This window comes from Panthera leo, chromosome C2 (genome assembly GCF_018350215.1).
Source record: "Panthera leo isolate Ple1 chromosome C2, P.leo_Ple1_pat1.1, whole genome shotgun sequence".
Taxonomy (NCBI): Eukaryota; Metazoa; Chordata; class Mammalia; order Carnivora; family Felidae; genus Panthera; species Panthera leo.
Window position 1 is genome coordinate 34,597,942 of NC_056687.1, and position 20,159 is coordinate 34,618,100.

Consider the following 20,159-nt stretch of genomic DNA (forward strand, 5'->3'; position numbering starts at 1 on the left):
TGTGTCTCCCTCTCTCTCTAACCTTCCCCCGCTAGTGTTTGGTGTCTCTCTCTCTCTCTCTCTCTCTCTCTCAAAAATGAACATTATTTTTTTTTAATTAAAATTAATATTTTCAGTTTCACATGAAGGACTGCCAAGCAAAGTTTTCCTTGTTAATTTTTTTTAAGATCTATAATACAATTTGAATATAAAATGAATAGTTTAGTTGTGATCAAGAGGCAGAGATGTTGATAGATGTTATCATCGGTCGCACTTGGGGCCACATGTGACTGTTTAAAAAACAAAACAACACTTCTTTAAGGAAATATCTAACTTGATAAAAGAATAATATTAATTATGTCCCTTCCTTTTATGTAAGTGGTGAGTTTAATAAAGTCACATTAATGGATAAAATTATAAAAATTTCAAAAGACAAACACTGAAGAACAATCATAAACCAAGTAATCTTACAAACATTAACTGTAAGGGAAATACCAAAACTGAAACCTAACAAAAAGTATTGTATAACCCAAACAGCATAAATTTTTAACAGGATATTTATGAAAAAGCAAAACGAGGCTAGAAAATTATCATTTATGTCACAGAGTTCAACATCTACCTTCTAGCATTAAGGTCTCTAACAGTATTTTCCTAAAATCCCAGGAGGTAAGGATGCTTCCCTATAAAAATAATCACATTAGACATTATAGCAAAGCTCTCTGATCCAGCACAACTGGGGCAAAAGTTGGTACATATTTTGAAAATATTGGTTAAATCAGAGAATAAAATATGTATATGCATATGTATACACACACATACACACAAACAGTAAAATTTTTGTTTTAACTTAAAATAGAAATATAAATATTCACCCATATTCTGATGTAAGATTAAAGGCATATCTTCTTAGGTCCTCTGATTAGGATTCTGTAGTATCTTTCTTAAATGAACCTACACCTACAATGCAACATTTATATTTCCAATTCCCTTTGGATCATAATGGAAAGAAAGCTAAAAGGTACACACAGAGTAATCTGCATATGAAATTGTTAGATTTATATCATTTTCTCACAGTTCACTTGCGCATACTTAACTCAAAATCATTTTTTTCCAACTTGTCCTTGCTGAGATTTTCCCAATACTTAATAATTTTCTTTGCTGTCACACTTACAGTTCATCACTTTATATAATGTTATATTGCAGAATTATAATGAGAAGAATTGGCATTCACAGGATTTGAATGGGGTGGGAAACTGGCTCGCTAACAAGCACTCAAGGTAACTGGCAGCAGAACTGCATACATGTATAGACTACAGTTTACTATCCATGCATGCTCACTATCCTGGGGAAAGTTGTCATTATCATTTACAGTGAGCCTGTCAAGCAGAAGTAAATTCAGTGTGTTTGGTAAGTGGACATCAGCTAAGTAAACCTCTACTCCATGTAAACGGAACAATCTATCCATGAAAACAGATAAAAGGGGTGAGAGTATCAACATCAGGTTGGAAAGCTAGAGAAATTCTTGACAACTTCCTACAAAAAGCCTTGGCTGATTAGTTATTTTAAGTTTAGATATGTCAAAGAGGCCATGTCTCACCATGGTGCTGAATTGGCTAATAGTCCTAAAGCCTTCCACCTCTACCTCATAGTTGCCACCCTTTTGCCAAAATAAACAATATCAAGAGTCCTCAGACCAGAAATTTTCTTTTTAAAAACATCACAAATCTCTAATAAGCCAAACTTAGGAGAAGCCACATAACAAAAAATGCACTCACAGAGAACCCCTTGAAGTTCCACTTGAATCCAGAGGTCAGTAGAGATTCCAGAAAAAAACCTTCTCAACAGTCAATGTAGACAAGCCAACTCTACTCTGCTCCAACCCCCCCCCCCAAAAAAAAAGAGAGCCTTTATGATAACTAGAATATCAAAGAATCTGTAAAATTCTGTAAAATTTACACTTTATGTGTTTGTTTGTTTGTTTGCCATGGGGTCATTCATACTATTATTCCCAAATTTTCATGAGCTTCCATCAATAAAAGAGGATTCTGCTTCCATGCCCTATTGACATAAGGCTGGGCCAAATTATTTAGTTAATGAAATGGAAGTGCAAATCACATTTGTCACTTCTAAACTGAAGCTTTGAAAGCCATAACAGGTTTCCTCCATTGTACTTTCTCTCTGTCAGGAGTTCAGCATGTTCCACACAGGGGCTGCCCCATCACCCTTGATCCTGGGAAGAATTTGACCCTTGGGACTGAGCCACAACTGATAATTATAGCCTTTGTTGTTGCAAAGCATTAAGAGTTTTTTTTTTTTTTTTTTTTTGTAACATGCCACACTACAGTGAAAGCTAACACTTATTTGAAGGAAAAGAATACAAAGGAGGTTGACATCAGAACTATACCTTCTAACCATAAAAGGCTTCTAAACCAATAAATAATCATGAATTTTCAGATGAGTGTTTCCCCAACTGTGATTATGTGAATCAGTGATTATGAATCAGTTACTTAAAATTTTTTTTTCAAATCTATTACAGACCAAATCTTATGTAAAATGTAATACAATGTATTATTAGAAAATCAAAAGAAGACTTTCAAAATTTATGGCCCAATTTTTGTATGACCATTATCAGATTCACCAGAAAAAAAAAAAAAAAAAAATTACTCAGTCAAACTGCTACTAAAATTTCTAAGTGCTTACAATCCCAATTTCTGGCAATATATCACTGAAAAAGAATTACAGTGCATGGAACCACACTGGCCCACACACTTTGAGTAGCAAACACTGTTTCAGAGCATGTGGAATTAAGAAATATAAAGGCTTTTTGTGATGACGTAAACTTCTGGGGAATTATATAACTGAAAACAAAATTATAGATAAATTTTGTCCAGGAAACAGGAAAAATTCTCCTTAATATCCTCCCTACTCTGTAAAAATATCTGTGGTTCCTTTTTTCTACAGGCATGAAAATCAGGGTTGGTTTTTTTTTTGTTTTTTTTTTTTTTTTTAGTCTATCAGTGATAGACATTTAGGTTATTTGAAAAGTGCCTAGCTCCCAGACTTAGTAATTTTAAATGAAATGTTTTCAGTTATAGCAAATAGAACCCAATTATTTTATATTGACATATGTAGTTTACTACCTTTTTCTCTACTTATTATCATCTAGTGACTGGAAAGCACCTAGTTTTCTTCAATTATGTAGCAAGCTGCAATAAACCTGGTTTGGTTCCAAAACTCCAAGTATATTTTAAATCACATTTAATTTTCTAAAGAATGAATCTGTGCTGTATTGAAGATGATTCAAAGTTTTAGAAATTCATCTCGAACCTTTAAAGTAGTTTCTGGCTTGCCCAGAAATACTTTTTTGGGTGGTAAGACTCCAATCTTGATGAATGTCATTATACATCCACTGTCCTGGGCTGCTGCTGCAGCTGCTTAAAAAGCTAGTTTGTAAAAAATGACTGAAAGGAAGAGAAATGATTGTTTCATTTTCTCTCAAATAAAGAAAAATACGTGTAATATATTTAAAGTGAAGTTGCTTTCCAAGTTTTAAAAATGTGGATAGCAAAAGCTAAATCCGCCTTGGTTTGGGCAAAACAGAGACTAAGTCATTTGACTCTTGCAAGAGTCAACTACCATTTGAAATTAGTAGTAATTTGTTTAATAAGAAAAAAAAGACCATTACAAATGGGAGAGGTTTTTTTCAGTCTCATCAATTAACATTTCTATTGCACTGAATAAGGTATAAAATGTTTTCACATTACAATCTAGTTAGTATCTACTACAACCCAGTTTAAGCAGGTAAGACAAATATCACTTTATCCCCACTGAGCCAAAGGAAGAACCATGTTTCCAGAACTCAATTATAATTTCAAACTCTTTTTTTTTCCTCCATACCAATTCTGGGCAATTTCTTTCTTAAAGATCATCTGTATTTGACTATTCTAAGTAGTTGTACCTAAAATATCGTCAAATCAGTTGGCAAAAAAATACACCAGAAAAACAAATTATTTACCAGCAATTTTTTGAGCAAGACCAGAAAAGGAACGTATAATGTGGTACATTTCTAAAATGATCAGAAGAGGAGAAAAATTCATCATAGTATTTTGATTACAGATATAACTTTTCAAAATACAGAATTTAAGTCTAGACATTAATTTTAAATTCTTCTGAAAAAATATCAAAAATGTCTAGTCATTCAGACAAAAACTAAATTAAAATTTTCCTTTTCAGGTCAATTTAACCATTAGTAGAAATAAGGTTTTTGTTGCTGGTGTCTGATGATCTTTTTATTATGTTATCTTTGGGGGCTGAGAGAAGAGGTAGGTACAGAAAAGCAATGTTTTAAATTACATTTACACTTTGGTGATAAAAATAGAAACAAAATTTGTTACTTTTTAAATCTCTGACAATAGGTAAAGAAGCAATTGGATTTTTTTAAGGTGATATTTCAAGTACATATACAGAAAGTTAAGCTGTGTTACATTACATGACAAAGTAAGGAACGGAATTCTAAAAAATGATCAGTGTTATTATGGTTAGAGATTAATTCTATAGGACCTTTTGAGTTTATTGCTTTTTAACCCATCACCTGATAAATAGAAGTACAGTCATGAATACGGTTAAATGTTTTTTAAGTGTTTTTAAATTTTTTCAAAACATTTTAATATGATCAGCAAACTACCAAGAACATTTTAATTAATCTTCATATGCATTTTTTAATAAAAAAAAGATACTGTAACTATTTAGCTAATTAATATACATTTTCTTTTCCTTTTGGTTTAGTACAAATTTATATATTAGAAGACATAACAGTAAAATTATCTAACCTATTTTTGATCCTGAGAAAAAGCTCAAAGAAAAATGACTTTCTTCTTGCTCAACTCTCCGAAAGAAAGAAAGAAAATGTAAATAGGAAAAAAAAAATACATTGAATTCTTCATGTTAAAAAAAGGTATAGTTAGTTCAGTTATTTAAGGGTATATTTTCAGCTATGTTGTCATTATCATCAATATTCTGTGCTCTACACAGTCATATCAAATTAATGCTCACTACTCGCAGGTACATTTTTTTTCTCAAAGAAATATTCTTTAAGTGCATTATTAACCCCCAATTTTGGTTCTACTCTGAATTTTCCAACTTTCTTTAAAAAGTCAAAGCTCCTTAGTGAGAAAACGTTGAAATATGTATACAAAGACCCTGAGACTATAACTTTGGGCAGAAAAGCTATTCTTTCAAGTAGATAAGAAAATAGATCAGTCATTTAAATTTTCCCAGCATACTGTCTATTCCTATTTTCTTTTTTTTTTAAGTTTCAAAAACATAAATATTAACATATATTATCATAAGAAAAGAGCAATAAAAATAAGTTTCCAAAAAAACTAAGTAATATATTACATAAAATGAAGAAAATCAATCTTGACAATTGAAAATAAGTTGAATTATTTGGGGTTTTGGCACTATGATCCTAAGAACAATGCGTATCAATGGTGTTATCTTTGATTCTATTCCTATTTTCAATCACAATTTCACTTATATCAGCTTTCCCATCTCTCCAGTAAAAATAAATGCTCATTGATTAAATCTGATGTTCTTTGCACTCTTCTTGAACACTAAATAAATAAATATTGTTTGATAAAAATAATTCGCCAAATGCTATCCCAAGGATATGGAGAAATTTTAAATTATGCAATACACCTTCACAAAGGTTAGGGTTTTCAAAAATCAACTTGAATTGGAAAAAAAAAAAAAAAAAAAACTTAACAGGACATTTTTACATTAAAACAGGAAGTAGGTAATTTTTAGTTTTCTGTTTACAAAATGTTTTCTTAATTATTCAACTTTTAATATATAAGCATTAAATTCTAAATAAACTTAAAATACAATTCTCCAAATGCACATATGGTCTGACTATATTGGTAAGGAACAATTTCCAATAAATCAGTCTTTATGATAGTTCCCAAAATCTAGTTTTCATATAGTTCCTTTCCCACGTTTTTGTATTTCCAAAACCTAATTAGTGGGTTTAATCATGAATATGTGGGAGGGGGTACCTGATGCAAGTGCCAAATTTTCACTGAGGTTCTTATAGTAGTTTTGGTATCTCTGTGTAAAAATTTAATTTTAACATTCTCAATCAATACTTCTCAATCTTATAAATGGCTGTAGAAAGAAGTAATGGAATAGAATGCCAAAAAGGGTCTTAACAATAAGTTAATATCTAAATGGTCTTTTAACAAAAAACTACTAGTCAAGGCATTTTTATAGGGTAAAACCATGTCTGTATATAAGAAAAAAAAATTAAGGACTATTTTAACAATAATTTAACTGAGAGAGGTCTCTTATCTCCAAAATATATTGCATGATTATCGTTAGGCGAACAAAACTAAACTGAGTCAGCAGATCACAGGGTCTTTCTCAAAACTTTCCATGAAGTTCTCAATAACTCTCAAGAAACAGGCAGCTTATATTATATAATTTGGGGAACTACAAGTTCTTAAACCTGTGTTTTATGATAGAGGAGCCAGCTAGTAGACACATGTGGCTATTGAGCACTTGAAACAAGGTTGGTGCAAATGGAAAGCTGAACTTTAAATATTATTTAATTTTAACTACTTTATTAAATTAAAATTTTAAAGCTATTACTCAACTCAGTTACTAGAACTTTTAATTATGTTTGAAAAAACCTGGGTATGTATTCTTAAATTGAAAATTTTATTAAAGGGGCACCCGCAGGGCTCAGTCAGTCAAGCGTCCAATTTTGATTCAGGTAAAGATTAGTGGGTTTGAGCTCCGCATTGGGCTCACTGCTGTCAGTGCAGAGCCTGCTTCAGATCTTTGGTTCCCCTCTCTGTCTCAGCCCCTCTCCTCCCTCCCTCCCTCCCTCCCTCCCTCCCTCCCTCTCTCTCTCTCTCTCTCCCTCCCTCCCTCTCAAAATATAATTTTTTTAAAAAAAGTAAAGAAAATTTTATTAAGTCCAAATATAGATCAAATATTCCCAATGAAGAAATATCAGAGCTAAAAGAATACAGAAGAACAAAAATACCTCGTTAACGAACTTTATATTGATTATATTAAAATATTTTGATATATGGGGCTAAATAAAATTTATCATTATTAGAATTCATTCAGTTGTCCTTCTCTTACTTTTGTAATATAGCTCCTAAAAGTTCTGAATTACATAAGTGGCTTACATTATATTTCTATCAAACAGTACTACTTTAGACAACATATATAAAGCCAAAAGTTTTTAAAAGTCAGCTTCTTTAAAGTATAATTTACATGCAATAAATTCACTCTTTTATGAGTACAGGTCTATAAATTTTGACAAATGTATGCAGTCATGTAACAAGCAGTACAATTAGGACATAAAGTATTTTCATCACCCCCAAGAAGTACCTTTATGCTCCTCTGTACTAAGCTCACAACTCCTACCTCCAAACCCTGACAACTCTGTTTTCTGTCCCTACGGCTTTCCCATTTCTAGAATGTCATATAAACAGAATATATAACGTGTAGAGTTTTGAATCTGGTAAAATCAAGTTTTAAATACTCCAGCACTCACACGGAATTAAAGGATGATTATCATTCTGATACTTCCTTATATTAGGAACATTTTGCCAAGGCCTATTTTTCGTTATTCCACTTCCAGAACTGAGCTTTCTTTCTTGTCATTAATACAGTGATTTATTTATACTGCTAGAATAAAAGTGAAGAAATTGTATTATACTTATTTACATATAGGTCCCTCCTCCCACTAGACTGTAAACCAGAAGCCTGACTTCTAGCCCAGCTACGCTTTCCATAGGGTTAACTGTCTAATGAAATTAACAGCACAAATAATAAGGTTGAGAGGTATTTGTTAATTAAAAAAAAAAAAAACAAAAAAAAACTGAGAGTGTATTATAAAAAAAAAGAAACCAAAAGGAATTCAGTGATGAAGTTAGCCCTCTATATTAGATGTCTACTTTTATTGAGGTCTCAAAAAAAGAATATCGGGCTCTAGAGGATCCAAGAGCTACAATGCCAGCTAACCAGGTGCAAATGCTAGTGGAGATTTAACTTACACCACTATTTTTACCCAGATTGCTATTGATTTTGTGAGGGCTTGCTAACAAAGTTGAATAAATTTGGAGCAGTCTGCCTAGTACTGTTTTTCTCATAAACTCTGTTACTTCTGGTACATGATTTTCCAGAACATAAAAGTTTTTCAGAAACACATGGATTACATTACAGCAGAGATACCAGCACCACGTGGAAGCGAAGATTCCACAAAGTCTGTGGTTCTATCTGAAGAGTCAGATACTTTTAATCATTAACTTTCATAGAGTTAAACATATGAACTAGAACAAATCTGTTTCAAGTAAATAAATAAAATAGTACAACTGACTTTAAATCTTTCGAAACACTTACTGAAGTCTCCAGTGAGAAAAACTCCTTCCGCTCCTGGGGCCCATTCTTTGCAGTACAAACCACCATCAGCACATCTGTGGACACCAAACGATTCATAACCTCTGGAAAACTTATCAATACCACCTTCGTTCTCTCCGATGTTGTTCAAAGTCTCATTAAACTTCTTATACCTTTAAAGAAGTGCAAAAGAAGGAAGTTAGAAAATAAAATTGTCTTCCAAGAAAGCTACAATAATTAAGCAAATGTGTTACTCTTATTCAGAAAAAGATTTAAAAAAAAGATATTAAAGAGGAATAACGTGAATAATTTCACTTATTGGTAGCGGTTACCTCAGAGGATAAAATCATTCTTATCTGAAATAAAATGAACGAATCTCACATTTTTGAAATAATTTCATGTATTTTGGTATAAGAGAGAAAATATGACTCTATATTCCATGAAATTTTAAAATCAACATTATAGCAACTTCTACGTCAAAAGAGGATAATGAAGGAAGATCCTTATACGTCTCTCTTCTAACGCCTAAGAAAATAAAAGTAGTCAAAAGCCAGCAAGATAAATAAAATGACCTTCCAGTAGGGTTTGGCACCCTTTTCCTGTTAAGGGGTAGATAGCAAATTAGTCCATTTTGCAATCACTTAACCATCTCTCTGAAGCATGAAAATTGCCGCAGACAATATGTAAATGAATGGGTATGGTGGTGCCAATAACATGTTATTTGTCAAGCAGTTATTGGCGAAATTTAGCCTCTGGGCTGTAGTTTGCTGAGCTCTGCCCTATAGTAACTAAGCATGGAAAGAACATACTACATCAGGTCAAACTGTAAAAGCTAGTGGCCACAAGAAGAAACCGAACATTCCTTCCCAAGCAGGACCAAGAAGAGTACATGCTGGTTCCTGACTCTCTCCCAGGTCCCAAGCCCATAAAGCTATACCAAAAACATGCTGTTATCTTCACTAACACCAACAAACCTAGGGAGAAGCTGGGACAAAACAGGTAAAACTGGAGAAGTGAAACATGTGGTAGGTACTTTCTGTCCGAAGTGAAGTCTCCAGAACAACGAACTGAGCAATTAATAAGCTTCTCTGCACTTCCCCAGACCCTGAGGGGTGAGCAATAGAACCCCAGGAGGATGGCATGAATCCAGGTAGGGGATACACAAGGAATATACAGCATGAGAAGCTGATTAATAAAGGACACTCCAAGTGAGCTGAACAGAAAATGCATCTTTCCAAAGATTTGGAAATTCTTACAAGTATTTCACACTGTATTTCAATTTTAATTAAAAGTGAACTGAAAAAAAAAAAGAGAGAGAGAGAGGGAGAGATGGGGATTATATGATGAAACAATAGAATGAGAATAAAATGAGACTGTAGAGACCTAATGAAACAAAATAAGGAACAAAATCTATCATTGGAAAATAATCAGAATTGGTAAGAACCAAAATGCACACACGGTAAAAATGCAAATTATTCAATGAGTAAATAATTGGAAATTTATATAATTAAATAGAGAAGAAGACAAAGAAATGGAATAAATTAAAGACAAGCTAAGAGATACACAAAATCAACAAAAAATGATCTAAAGAAGGATAGCTAGTATAAGGACTCTGAAGAACAAAACCAAATAAAATGGATGCAAAAAATATAAAGCTGGAAAATTTTTCCTTAAGAATTAAATCTGTGTATCAAAAAGAGCATACTGTGTTTTAAGAAAAATTTGGAAAAAAAGCACACAAACACACAAGTGCAACATCTCCCAATTTAAGCTATTGAAATTCAAAGGATAAACAAACAACTCTTCAGACAACCAGCTACAAAAAAGGAAGCAGAGGGAGGTTTTGGGTTTTGTTTCCTTCTATTTTGTTTTTTCCAAAGGAACATTACATTAAAGAGCAGAAGATAATGCCAAGCCCACACATTTCAGGGAAGGAAAGGGAGTAACCTAAGGGTATTATAGGAGGCAAGTTCCTACTCACACCTAAGGAATTCTTTAAGTAGTGTCAAATTAAAAACTAATCTTAAATTTATGACACTAATGAACTATGGTTGAAGGAGGAAACAAAAACAAAACTAGGCAATTAAAAGATTAAACACACACACACAGAGGAATTAACTGTCATTGCAGCAGTGTTGCTGAACCGAGTCAGTAAATACAGAACGATGGCAAGGCGATTGTGCAAATGTGTGAATGTGATAACAAAAAAAAGAATCTCAAGGGATAAAATAAGTTTTATTATTAAAAAAAAAAAAAAACAAAAAAACAAAAACAAAATGAGTGAAAAGAAAATGGAAGAAAATACAGGAGTAGTCGGACCCCCATTTTAAAAGAGTAATTGATCACTAAAATTAAGGTTGTCTTCATTATAATTTTTAATCTCTTTTTAAAAAGATTTTTAATGTTTATTTATTTTTAAGAAAGAGAGAGACAGAGTGTGAGCAGGGAAAGGGCAGAGAGAGAGGGAGACACAGAATCCATAGCAGGCTCCAGGCTCTGAGCTGTCAGCACAGAGTCGGATGCGGGCCTCAAACCCAGACCCCAAGATCATGACCTGCGCTAAAGTCAGATGCTTACCCGATTGAAGCACCCTGCCACCCACTGGCCACTCTTTATTTTTGTTCAAGTATAATTAACACACAGTGTTATACTAGCTTCAAATGTGTAATACAATCATTCAACAATTCTATACATTACTCCGTGTCCATCACAATAAGTGTACTCTTAAACCCCTTTACTTTACCCATTCCCCGCAACTACCTCTCTGGCAGCCACCAGTTTTTCTCTATATTTAAGAGTCTTTTTATTTGTCTCTTTTCTTCTTTATTCATGTGTTTCTTAAATTCCACATAGGAATAAAATCATATGGCATTTGTCTTTCCCCGACTCACTTATTTCACTTAGCATTCTAGGTCTCTCCATGTTGTTACAAATGGCAAGATCTCACTCTTTTGTACGGCTGAGTCATGTAATATACATATACATATATATGAATAAATGTGTGTGTGTGTGTGTATATACATACATAAAATGATATACATATATCACTTTTTATGTATCCACTCAACTATCAAAGGACATTTGGGTTGGATCCAGACCTTGGCTTTTGTAAATAATGCTGTAATAAACATAGGGGTGCATATATCTTTTTGAATTAGTGTTTTCATTTCCCTCGGGTAAATAGCCAGTGGTAGAATTACTGGGTCATATGTAACCCTACTTTTAATTTTTTTGGGAAAACTCCATACTGTTTTCCGCAGTGGCTGCACCAGCTGCATTCCCACGAAAAGTGTATAAAGGTTTCTTTTTCTCCACCCCTCACCAACACCTGTTCTTTCTTGTCTTTTGTTTTTAGCCATTCTAACAGGTATGAGCCTTTCTGACAGGTATGACAGGTATCTTATTGAGGTTATGTTTTTCATTTCCCTGAAAAGTGATGCTGAGCATCTTTTCATGTGTTTGTTGGCTATCTGTATGCCATCTTTGGAAAAATGTCCATCCAGGTCCTCCACCTGTTTTTAAATTGCATTTATTTCTTCAGTGTTAAATTGTAGAAGTTCTGCATATATTTTGGTTATTAACCCCTTATCAAATATATCATTTGAAATTCTCTTCTCCAACTCAGGAAGGTTGCCTTATTGTTTTGTTGATGGTTTCCTCTGTTGTGCAAAAGGCTTCTATTTTGGTATAGTCCCAATAGTTTAATTAGGTTTTTGTTACCCTTGCCTGAGAAGACAATATTTAGAAAAATGTTTCCATAGCCAATGTCAAAGAAATTACTGCCTATGCTTTCTTCTAGAAATTTAAGGTTTTAGGTCTCACATTTAAGCCTTTAATCCATTTTGAATTTATTTTTGTGCATGCTATAGAAAAGTGGTCCAATCTGATTATTTTGAATGTAGCTGCCCAGTTTTCCCAACACCATTTGTTGAAGAGACTTTTTCCTACTGTATATTCTTGCCTCCCTTGTCATAGATTAATTGACAGTAAAAGTGTGGCTTTACTTCTGGGCTCTGTATACTGTTCCACTGATCTGTGTCTATTTTTGTGTCAGCACCATACTGTTTTGATTACTACAGTTTTATCTTGAAATCTGGGATTGTGAAACCTCCAGTTTTGTTTTCCTTTTTCAGGACTGCTTTGGCTATTTGGAGTATTTGTGGTTTATACAAATTTTAGGATTATTTGTTCTAGTTCTGTGAAAAACGTTGTTGGTATTTTCACCAACAACATCTTGGAATGTTGTTTCACCAACAACATTTGATGTTTTCACCAACAACATCTTGGGATCAGGGATTGCATCTGTAGATTGCTTTGGATAGTACAGACATTTGAACACTACTGGTTCTCCCAATCCATCAGCACAGAATATCTTTCCATTTTTTTCTGTCACCTTCAATTTGTTTCATCAATGTTTTATAGTTTTCAGAGTACAGGTTTTCACCTCCTTGGTTACATTTATCCTTTAGGTATTTTCTTTTCTTTTCTTTTTTTTTTTTTTTTGGTACAACTGTAAATAATTTAATCCCTTTGTTGGCCTTAGATGTGAACTCCAGAAAATAACATTTTTGAGTATAAAGACATTGTATATAAATTTCACCCCTTTCTTTCATTTCACTTCAGTTTGTTTCAAATAATTTAACTTAAATTTAACATATGTTTTTCTCATGTTTCATTATATTATTTCTAGCTATCAAGATATTTCTCTGTTCTCCTACATACACATAAGCATATAAAAATATCAGGAATAATGGTCTCCAAATATTAGTGACAACTTTTTTCACATGGTTTCTTTTTACTTTCTCCCTTGCATTGTTCCAATCGTTTATAACAAATGAGCAACATTTAAATAAAAACAAATGAATTTTTTTTCTGAAACTCTATAATCTTTACATCATTAAAACATCTACATAATTCTATATAATATTCTTTAGGAATTTTACTTGCATGTACAACTATGTTTATAAAATTGTGGGAATTGAAATTATTTGAAATAGATATATGGAACAAAATCAAGTCCCTGAAATAGCCTTTGGCATATGTAGAAATTAAACATCTAATGAAAGAGTATTTCAAACCAGTAATGAAAGGATCTCTTATCTAATAAAATATTGGAACCTATAATCATTTTTAAAAAGAGGATCTCTGAAACCAAAATAACTTCAAGAGAAATCATGGTTATAAACATTAAATTAAAAACAAATAATACCAGTAGTTCAGAGAAAAAATTACAAATGTCCCAATAAACATATGAAAAGATGTTCAAATTCATACATAACTAAAGAAGTACAAATCCTGACTTAAAAATTGTACTTTCTACCTAAAAAAAAAAAAATCAGTAAACATGATAGTCTGTGTGAACAGAGTACAGTGCAGAAAAACATTCTCAAATACGGTTTGGTGGGATATAAATTAGAGAACTATATGGCATCACCTATGAAAATTTCAAAATCACTGAGTAATTCCAGTTTTATGAATTTACCCTATGGATAAATAGAACAAGGAAGCAATGACATCTATGGTGTACAATGATGATAATTATAGCACTATTTATGACACAAAACCATGGAAAATACCCTACCAGATCAACAATTGGGAGACTAGTTGAATAAATTGTGGGACTTCCAAACAAAAAATTACACAAGAGTTATAAAGAAGAATGAGGTAGAGAGAAATGGGCTGATAGGCAAAGGTGCCAAAAATGTACTGTTTAGGGAAAGAAGTTATAGAACGATATTCTGAAAAGCAGTTATTTGCATAAAGAAAATATAGATCTAGCTACAGGGCTTGTTCCTCAGCTCCAGGGGTTGGGGAGAGGCCTTAAGCCTTCCTAACACCACCACAGTAACCACATTTGCCTCAATGACAGAAGTATGCCACATAATCTGATCAGTGGACTGAAGTGGCCTATAGGAGTGGTAGGTGTGGGTGGAATATTTTATATATGACCCCAAATTATATTGTTAACTGAAGTAAATTTGACACAATATTACATTAGTTTCAGGCATACAACGTAGCAATCAGACAGGTCTATGTCATACTATGCTTACCATAAATGTAGCTATCATCTGTCACCATAAAACACTATTGCAATACCACTGACTATATTGCTTATGCTGTAACTTTTATTCCATAACTGGAAGCCTGTACTTCTCACTCCCCTCCATCCATTTTTCTCATCCTACTACTCCTCTCTCCTCTGGCAACCACCAGTTTGTTCTCTGGATTTATGTGTCTGTTTCTGCTTTTTGTTTGTGCATTTGTTTTTTAGCTTCCACATATAAATGAAATCATATGGTATTTGTCTTTTTCTGACTTATTTCACTTAGCTAATACCCTGTAGGTCTATCCATGTTGTAAAGGGCAAGATCTCATCCTTTTTCATGACTAAGTAATATTCCAATGTGTATGTGTATACACAGCACCTCTTCCTTATTCATTTATCTACTGATGGACAATTAGCTTGCTTCCATACCTTAGCTAGTGTAAATAATACTGCAGTAAACATAGGGTACATATCTTTGAATCAGTCTTTTTGTTTTCTTTGGGTAAATATCCAGTAGTGGAATTATTAAGTTGTATGGTATTTCTATTTTTAATTTTTTGAGGAGCCTCATTACTGTTTTCCACAGTGGCTGCACCAATTTGCATTCCCACCAACACTACACAAGGGTTACTTTTTCTCCACATCCTTGTCAACATTTGTTATCTGTCTTTTTGATACTAGACATTCTGACAGGTGTAAGATGATATCTTATGGTTTTGATTTGCATTTCCCTGATGATGAGTGACATTGAGCATCTTTTCATATGTCTGTTGGCTATCCATATATCTTCTTCAGAAAAATTTCTATTCAGGTCCTCTGCCCATTTTTTAATCATTTATATGGGGATTTTTGGTGTCGAGTTGCCCTTCTGTATCGTATATATACTTAACACACTCAAATACACACACACACATGCACACACACACACGTACATGTGCATGCACACACGTCCATGGTTTTATAAATATAAAAATTATATTTAATCCGTGATTTGAAACAAATCAGCTTTTAACAAAATGGCATAAGCCCCATCTTACTGACGCCCTTACCCCAGGGGACACAAACTGAACCTCCCTCAGAAACCAGATAGGTATCACATACATGAGGAGTTGCACCACATAAGAAACATGAAAGCTCAATCCTGATGAGAAAAAATGAAGTTCGCCTTAGAGTACGGAAAACAAAGCAGAAAGGAACTCTGGTGAGATAGTGACTACAAACCCCACTGAAAAACAAAACCTTCTATTTAGTAGCTACAGCCTATTGTTACCATGCATGATTTGCCAGACCAAATAATTGTTCAGGGACCAATAAAAAAAAGAGAGACAGATTTTTCTATGAACTCTCCCTAATTTAAATATTGGCAATGTTTCAAAACTCCTTAAAATACTGACCTGTACAAAACAAACAAACAAACAAACAAATAAACAAGGAAACAAACAAACTAGGTCTATAGATATGATGAGGTACCAGTATGCAAACTCATATTCTTTAAGTCCTGTGAGAAAATGTGTGTGGTGGGGCGGGGGAGGGGGGGGGGTGTTGTTGTTGTTTGTTTTGTTTTTGGTTCTTACAAACATCATTCAGCCATCATTCTTGGTGTATGAAAATTCTAATCCATATTAAACCACACAGTGACGACATTCAATAAAATGGTCAAACAGTTAAGGAGCAATCAACAAAATTAATTTGGAAAATTACTGATTAAAAAAAGACACAAACTTGGGGGAGGGGGGGTTAAATAAATGTGGTAATAATTTTCTTGTTAATGTGAGTCAAATCTCTTAAAAACACACTTTAGATTTATTTAAGGTTTAAGTTTAAAAAATCATTCCTACGAACTTTCATAAGATATGTACAAATGTCCCATTTATTAAAAATTCAACAGAAACAGGATTATAGCGTAATATTACTTTAACTAAATATCTTGACTTCCCTCAAGGTCAGCCCTATAGCTTCTGATACAGAAATACACATTCCACTTTGAAATCGCTGCAGCTCAAAAAAGAAAATGCCTGAGGATACAGCAGACTCATCATACCCGTGCCCTCTGCTACTACACTCATCTCTCTTAATATTTTGCTTGAATTTATAGGATATTTAAAAACTAGGTCAAATTCTTAGTAACCAAAGAACATAAAATAAAGTTAGTATAGCAACTAGCATTCTGTACAGATATAAAATGCTATAAATATCATCAGATTTGATCTCTACATTGATGTTTTTAATGCTTTTTACGAAGGAAGAAACGGAGGCACAAATATGTAGTTGTCCAAGGTCAAGAATGTAACAAGCAATAGAGATGAAATATCATTCATCGCAAAAGGTATACTTAGTAAGAAGACAACAATCTTAAGCTAAGTGTCACATTTTCTTTTTAAAAGAAGTCCTTAAAGTTTCATTCATAAGACTTTTTTTTTTTTTTTTTTTTTTTTTAATTAAGAGAATCAGCTTAGTCTCTAGAAACAAAGACTAGGTTATATCCAAACCCTGTTACATACCTTGAACAAGTCACCTTACCTCCCTTTTCCTTAATTTCTTTGCGTTAAATTGAGGAAAGGAAACAATGAAATCGCACTGGGAGCCATCCTCACAGTACCCAGAAAGTGCTCAGTAATTGTTGGTTGCAAATTTTCTCCACCTCAGTGAGGGGCAATGCTGTAGGAAACTTTTTATCTTTTTTTTTTTTTTTTTTTTTTTTATTGACAGCACTTGTTTACATTTTAATATACATGTTAATTATTAGAAAACATTAAGGATTTTTCCCTCATATTCTAAAAGTGTTTGAGAATCTTCACCATCTTTTTACTGCTATGAAAAATTACAAATACAGGCATACTACTAACATATAACACACACTAAGTACTCCATATGGACTTGAATACATGGATTATGGCAAGTCTGGGAAAAAAAATAAGTAGGTTGGATTGACTAGCGGTGCGGAGGGGAAGAGTTATTTTACAGAAGTAGCAAGAGATACATTTAGAAAAAAAAAAAAAAATGAAACAAACTGAAATCTTTGCTCTATTGGAAGATAGTTCATCCTAGACCAGTACCGAATTTCTAATTTCAAGCAGAGTTGTGAACATAAGAGATAAGTCAAGGGAGATGGATTGTACCTTATCTAGAAATGTCTAGGATGTAGAATCCTTTCTCACGTGTTTCTGAGTGGTCCTGAAACCTAAGGAACCCAGGAGGGGGAATTCCTTCCCAGCTAGCTTAATTTTCAAGATTTTAGATTGTTGTTTGTTTCCTAGAGGAGACATGGATTAGAGGCAAGAAAAAGCACAGAAGTAAAAGCTCAAGAGGTATTTTTTATTTTTTTTATTTATTTATTCTTTTAATTTTTTTTTTTTTAATGCTTATTTATTTTTGAGACAGAGAGACAGAGCATGAACGGGGGAGGGTCAGAGAGAGAGGGAGACATAGAATCAGAAGCAGGCTCCAGGCTCCCAGCTGTCAGCACAGAGCCCCACACGGGGCTCGAACTCACTGCGAGATCATGACCTGAGCCGAAGTCAGACGCTCAACCGACTGGGCCACCCAGGCGCCCCCAAGAGGTATTTTTTAAAAAAATTTTTTAATGTTTTATTTATTTTTGACACAGAGAGAGACAAAGAATGAGCATGGTAGGGGGAGAGAGAGAGGGAGACACAGAATCCGAAGAAGGCTCCAGGCTCTGAGCTGTCAGCACAGAGCCAGACGCAGGGCTCAAACTCACAAACCACGAGATCATGACCTGAGCCAAAGTCGGACGCTCAACCGACTGAGCCACCCAGGTGCCCCATCAAGAGGTATTTTTAATAGCTAAAAAGAGGAAAAAATAAGGTTAAAAGAGGGAAGGATGGGATTTTTGAAAGAGAAAAAAATAGCTTCTTGAATCAGCCTTTAAGAAGACTTCAAAGTATTTGGTAGAAACTTCCTTCTCTGGTGAAAACTACCCAGAATATGCAAAATTGTCCATATATTAAAACTATCATATGAATATTCAGGCATCTGAGACTTTAAAGCGAAGAGTTTATGTCTCTTAATCAAGGATAAAAATTCCACAGCCACAAAAAACACAATGTTTTTACTACAGAATAAAAATCTTTATTGTGTGCTAACAATCCAGTTACATAAAACAAAATCCTTCCCTTTAGAAGTCCATCAATCCAATGGAAGAGTGTTTGACTCATGACAGGACTGGGCTGGGATAAACAGGCACTGACAGAAGAATAAGAAAGACAACAGAAGGAACTTGTAGAAAAGGAGGGTAGAGAAGGCTTTAGGGAGTAGCTGGCATTGATGCTGTATCTTGAAAGAGAAGTAGTATATTCTGAAAGCCAGAGACTGACAGAGAAGGACATTACATGTGTAAGAACTAGGAAGTCCTTGCTGATATGACGACTAATAGCTGAGTGCAGCCAGAGTGACAGAATGGGAAGGGATCTAGTGGCCAATCAGGATGGAAAAGACAGTTTTCAGCTAGACAATAAAATAAAAACCATTGAAGACTTTACAAAGGAGATAACTGATACGATCAAACACAGGTTTTAAAAGGAGGAGTTTCAAGGATGAATTTTGGTAGGCAGAGTCCATAGGTTCACGAAATCTTTATTAAATAGACTCAATATTAAAGGCACAGGGATTTGTAGACTCTTCTGTTATACAAGACCGCTCAATGAGAAGAATTTTAAAATTGGTATTATACTACATGTGGTTTCTTATTTTTAAATGTTGTTCCTTATTTTTAAATGTTTAAAATGTCATTGATCAACAAATGTGTAAATTTCCAAACACTTCCATTTAAAATCTCAGTCACACTCATAGGGCACCTGGTGGCTCAGTCAGTTAAGTGTGTGACTCTTGATTTCAGCTCAGGTCATGATCTCACAGTTCATAAGTTCAAGCCCAGCATCAGGCTCTGCCTTGACAGTGCAGAGGCTGCTTAGGATTCTGTCTCTCTCTTCCTCTGTCTCTGCCCCTCCCCTGCTCATCTGCTCACTCCCTCTCTCTCAAAATAAATAAAATTTTAAAATTAAAAAAAATAAAATCTCAGTCATATTTCCAAGCTCCATCCAATTTAGTGTATGTTCAACTTCATCTATCAGGAAACACTAGATGATGTTTAAGTAAAGGGGAGGAACAAGGAGTGGTGAAATCCATCTATTTATTCCATATGTATAACTGAACATCTAGTATATATCCAGTGCTATGCTAGTCACTACAAACACAGAGATGAAAGACATCACAAAGCCCATGACTTTAAGACATTATTTGGTATGTGTGTATGAAAAGAGTAAAGCAAAAAACAAAGGGTGAGAAAGCATCACATAAGGCACTATTAAAGGCTTATAACCAGATAACAAAAGTAGCTAGAATATAAATTCCACAAAGACAGGGAAAATTATGTTTTGCATAATGATGTAACCGAGCCCCTAAAATATTAGCACATAGTAAGCACTCAATGAACAAATTATTTAGTGAGCACTTATTACTTGTCAGACTGTAGCTAAGCAATGGTGGCACGATGGTTAGATTTAGGTTTAAGATTAGAATTATTATGCTGGGATTTGAATCCCAGTCCTACTTCTTACCAGCTATAACTAAGACTAAATTTCCTAATCTAAGAATAATAACAGAACCTACTTCATAAGGTTGCTTTGATAATCAAGTGGGTTAATATATCTAAAAATGCTTAGCAGGATACCTTTGCATGAAATAAACACACCACTAGGATAAT

At 33.7% G+C, this 20,159-nt stretch overlaps 1 protein-coding gene across 3 annotated transcripts in view; it reads right to left on the minus strand.

The window, feature by feature from the left end:
- Positions 1 to 20,159, minus strand: part of GBE1 (1,4-alpha-glucan branching enzyme 1) — a 280,352-nt gene that overhangs the window by 218,146 nt on the left and 42,047 nt on the right. For all 3 annotated transcript variants that reach the window (XM_042903789.1, XM_042903787.1, XM_042903788.1), the window contains exon 2: positions 8,392 to 8,561. In XM_042903789.1, the coding sequence (XP_042759723.1) occupies positions 8,392 to 8,561 (170 nt within the window). The remainder of the gene's footprint in view (positions 1 to 8,391; positions 8,562 to 20,159) is intronic.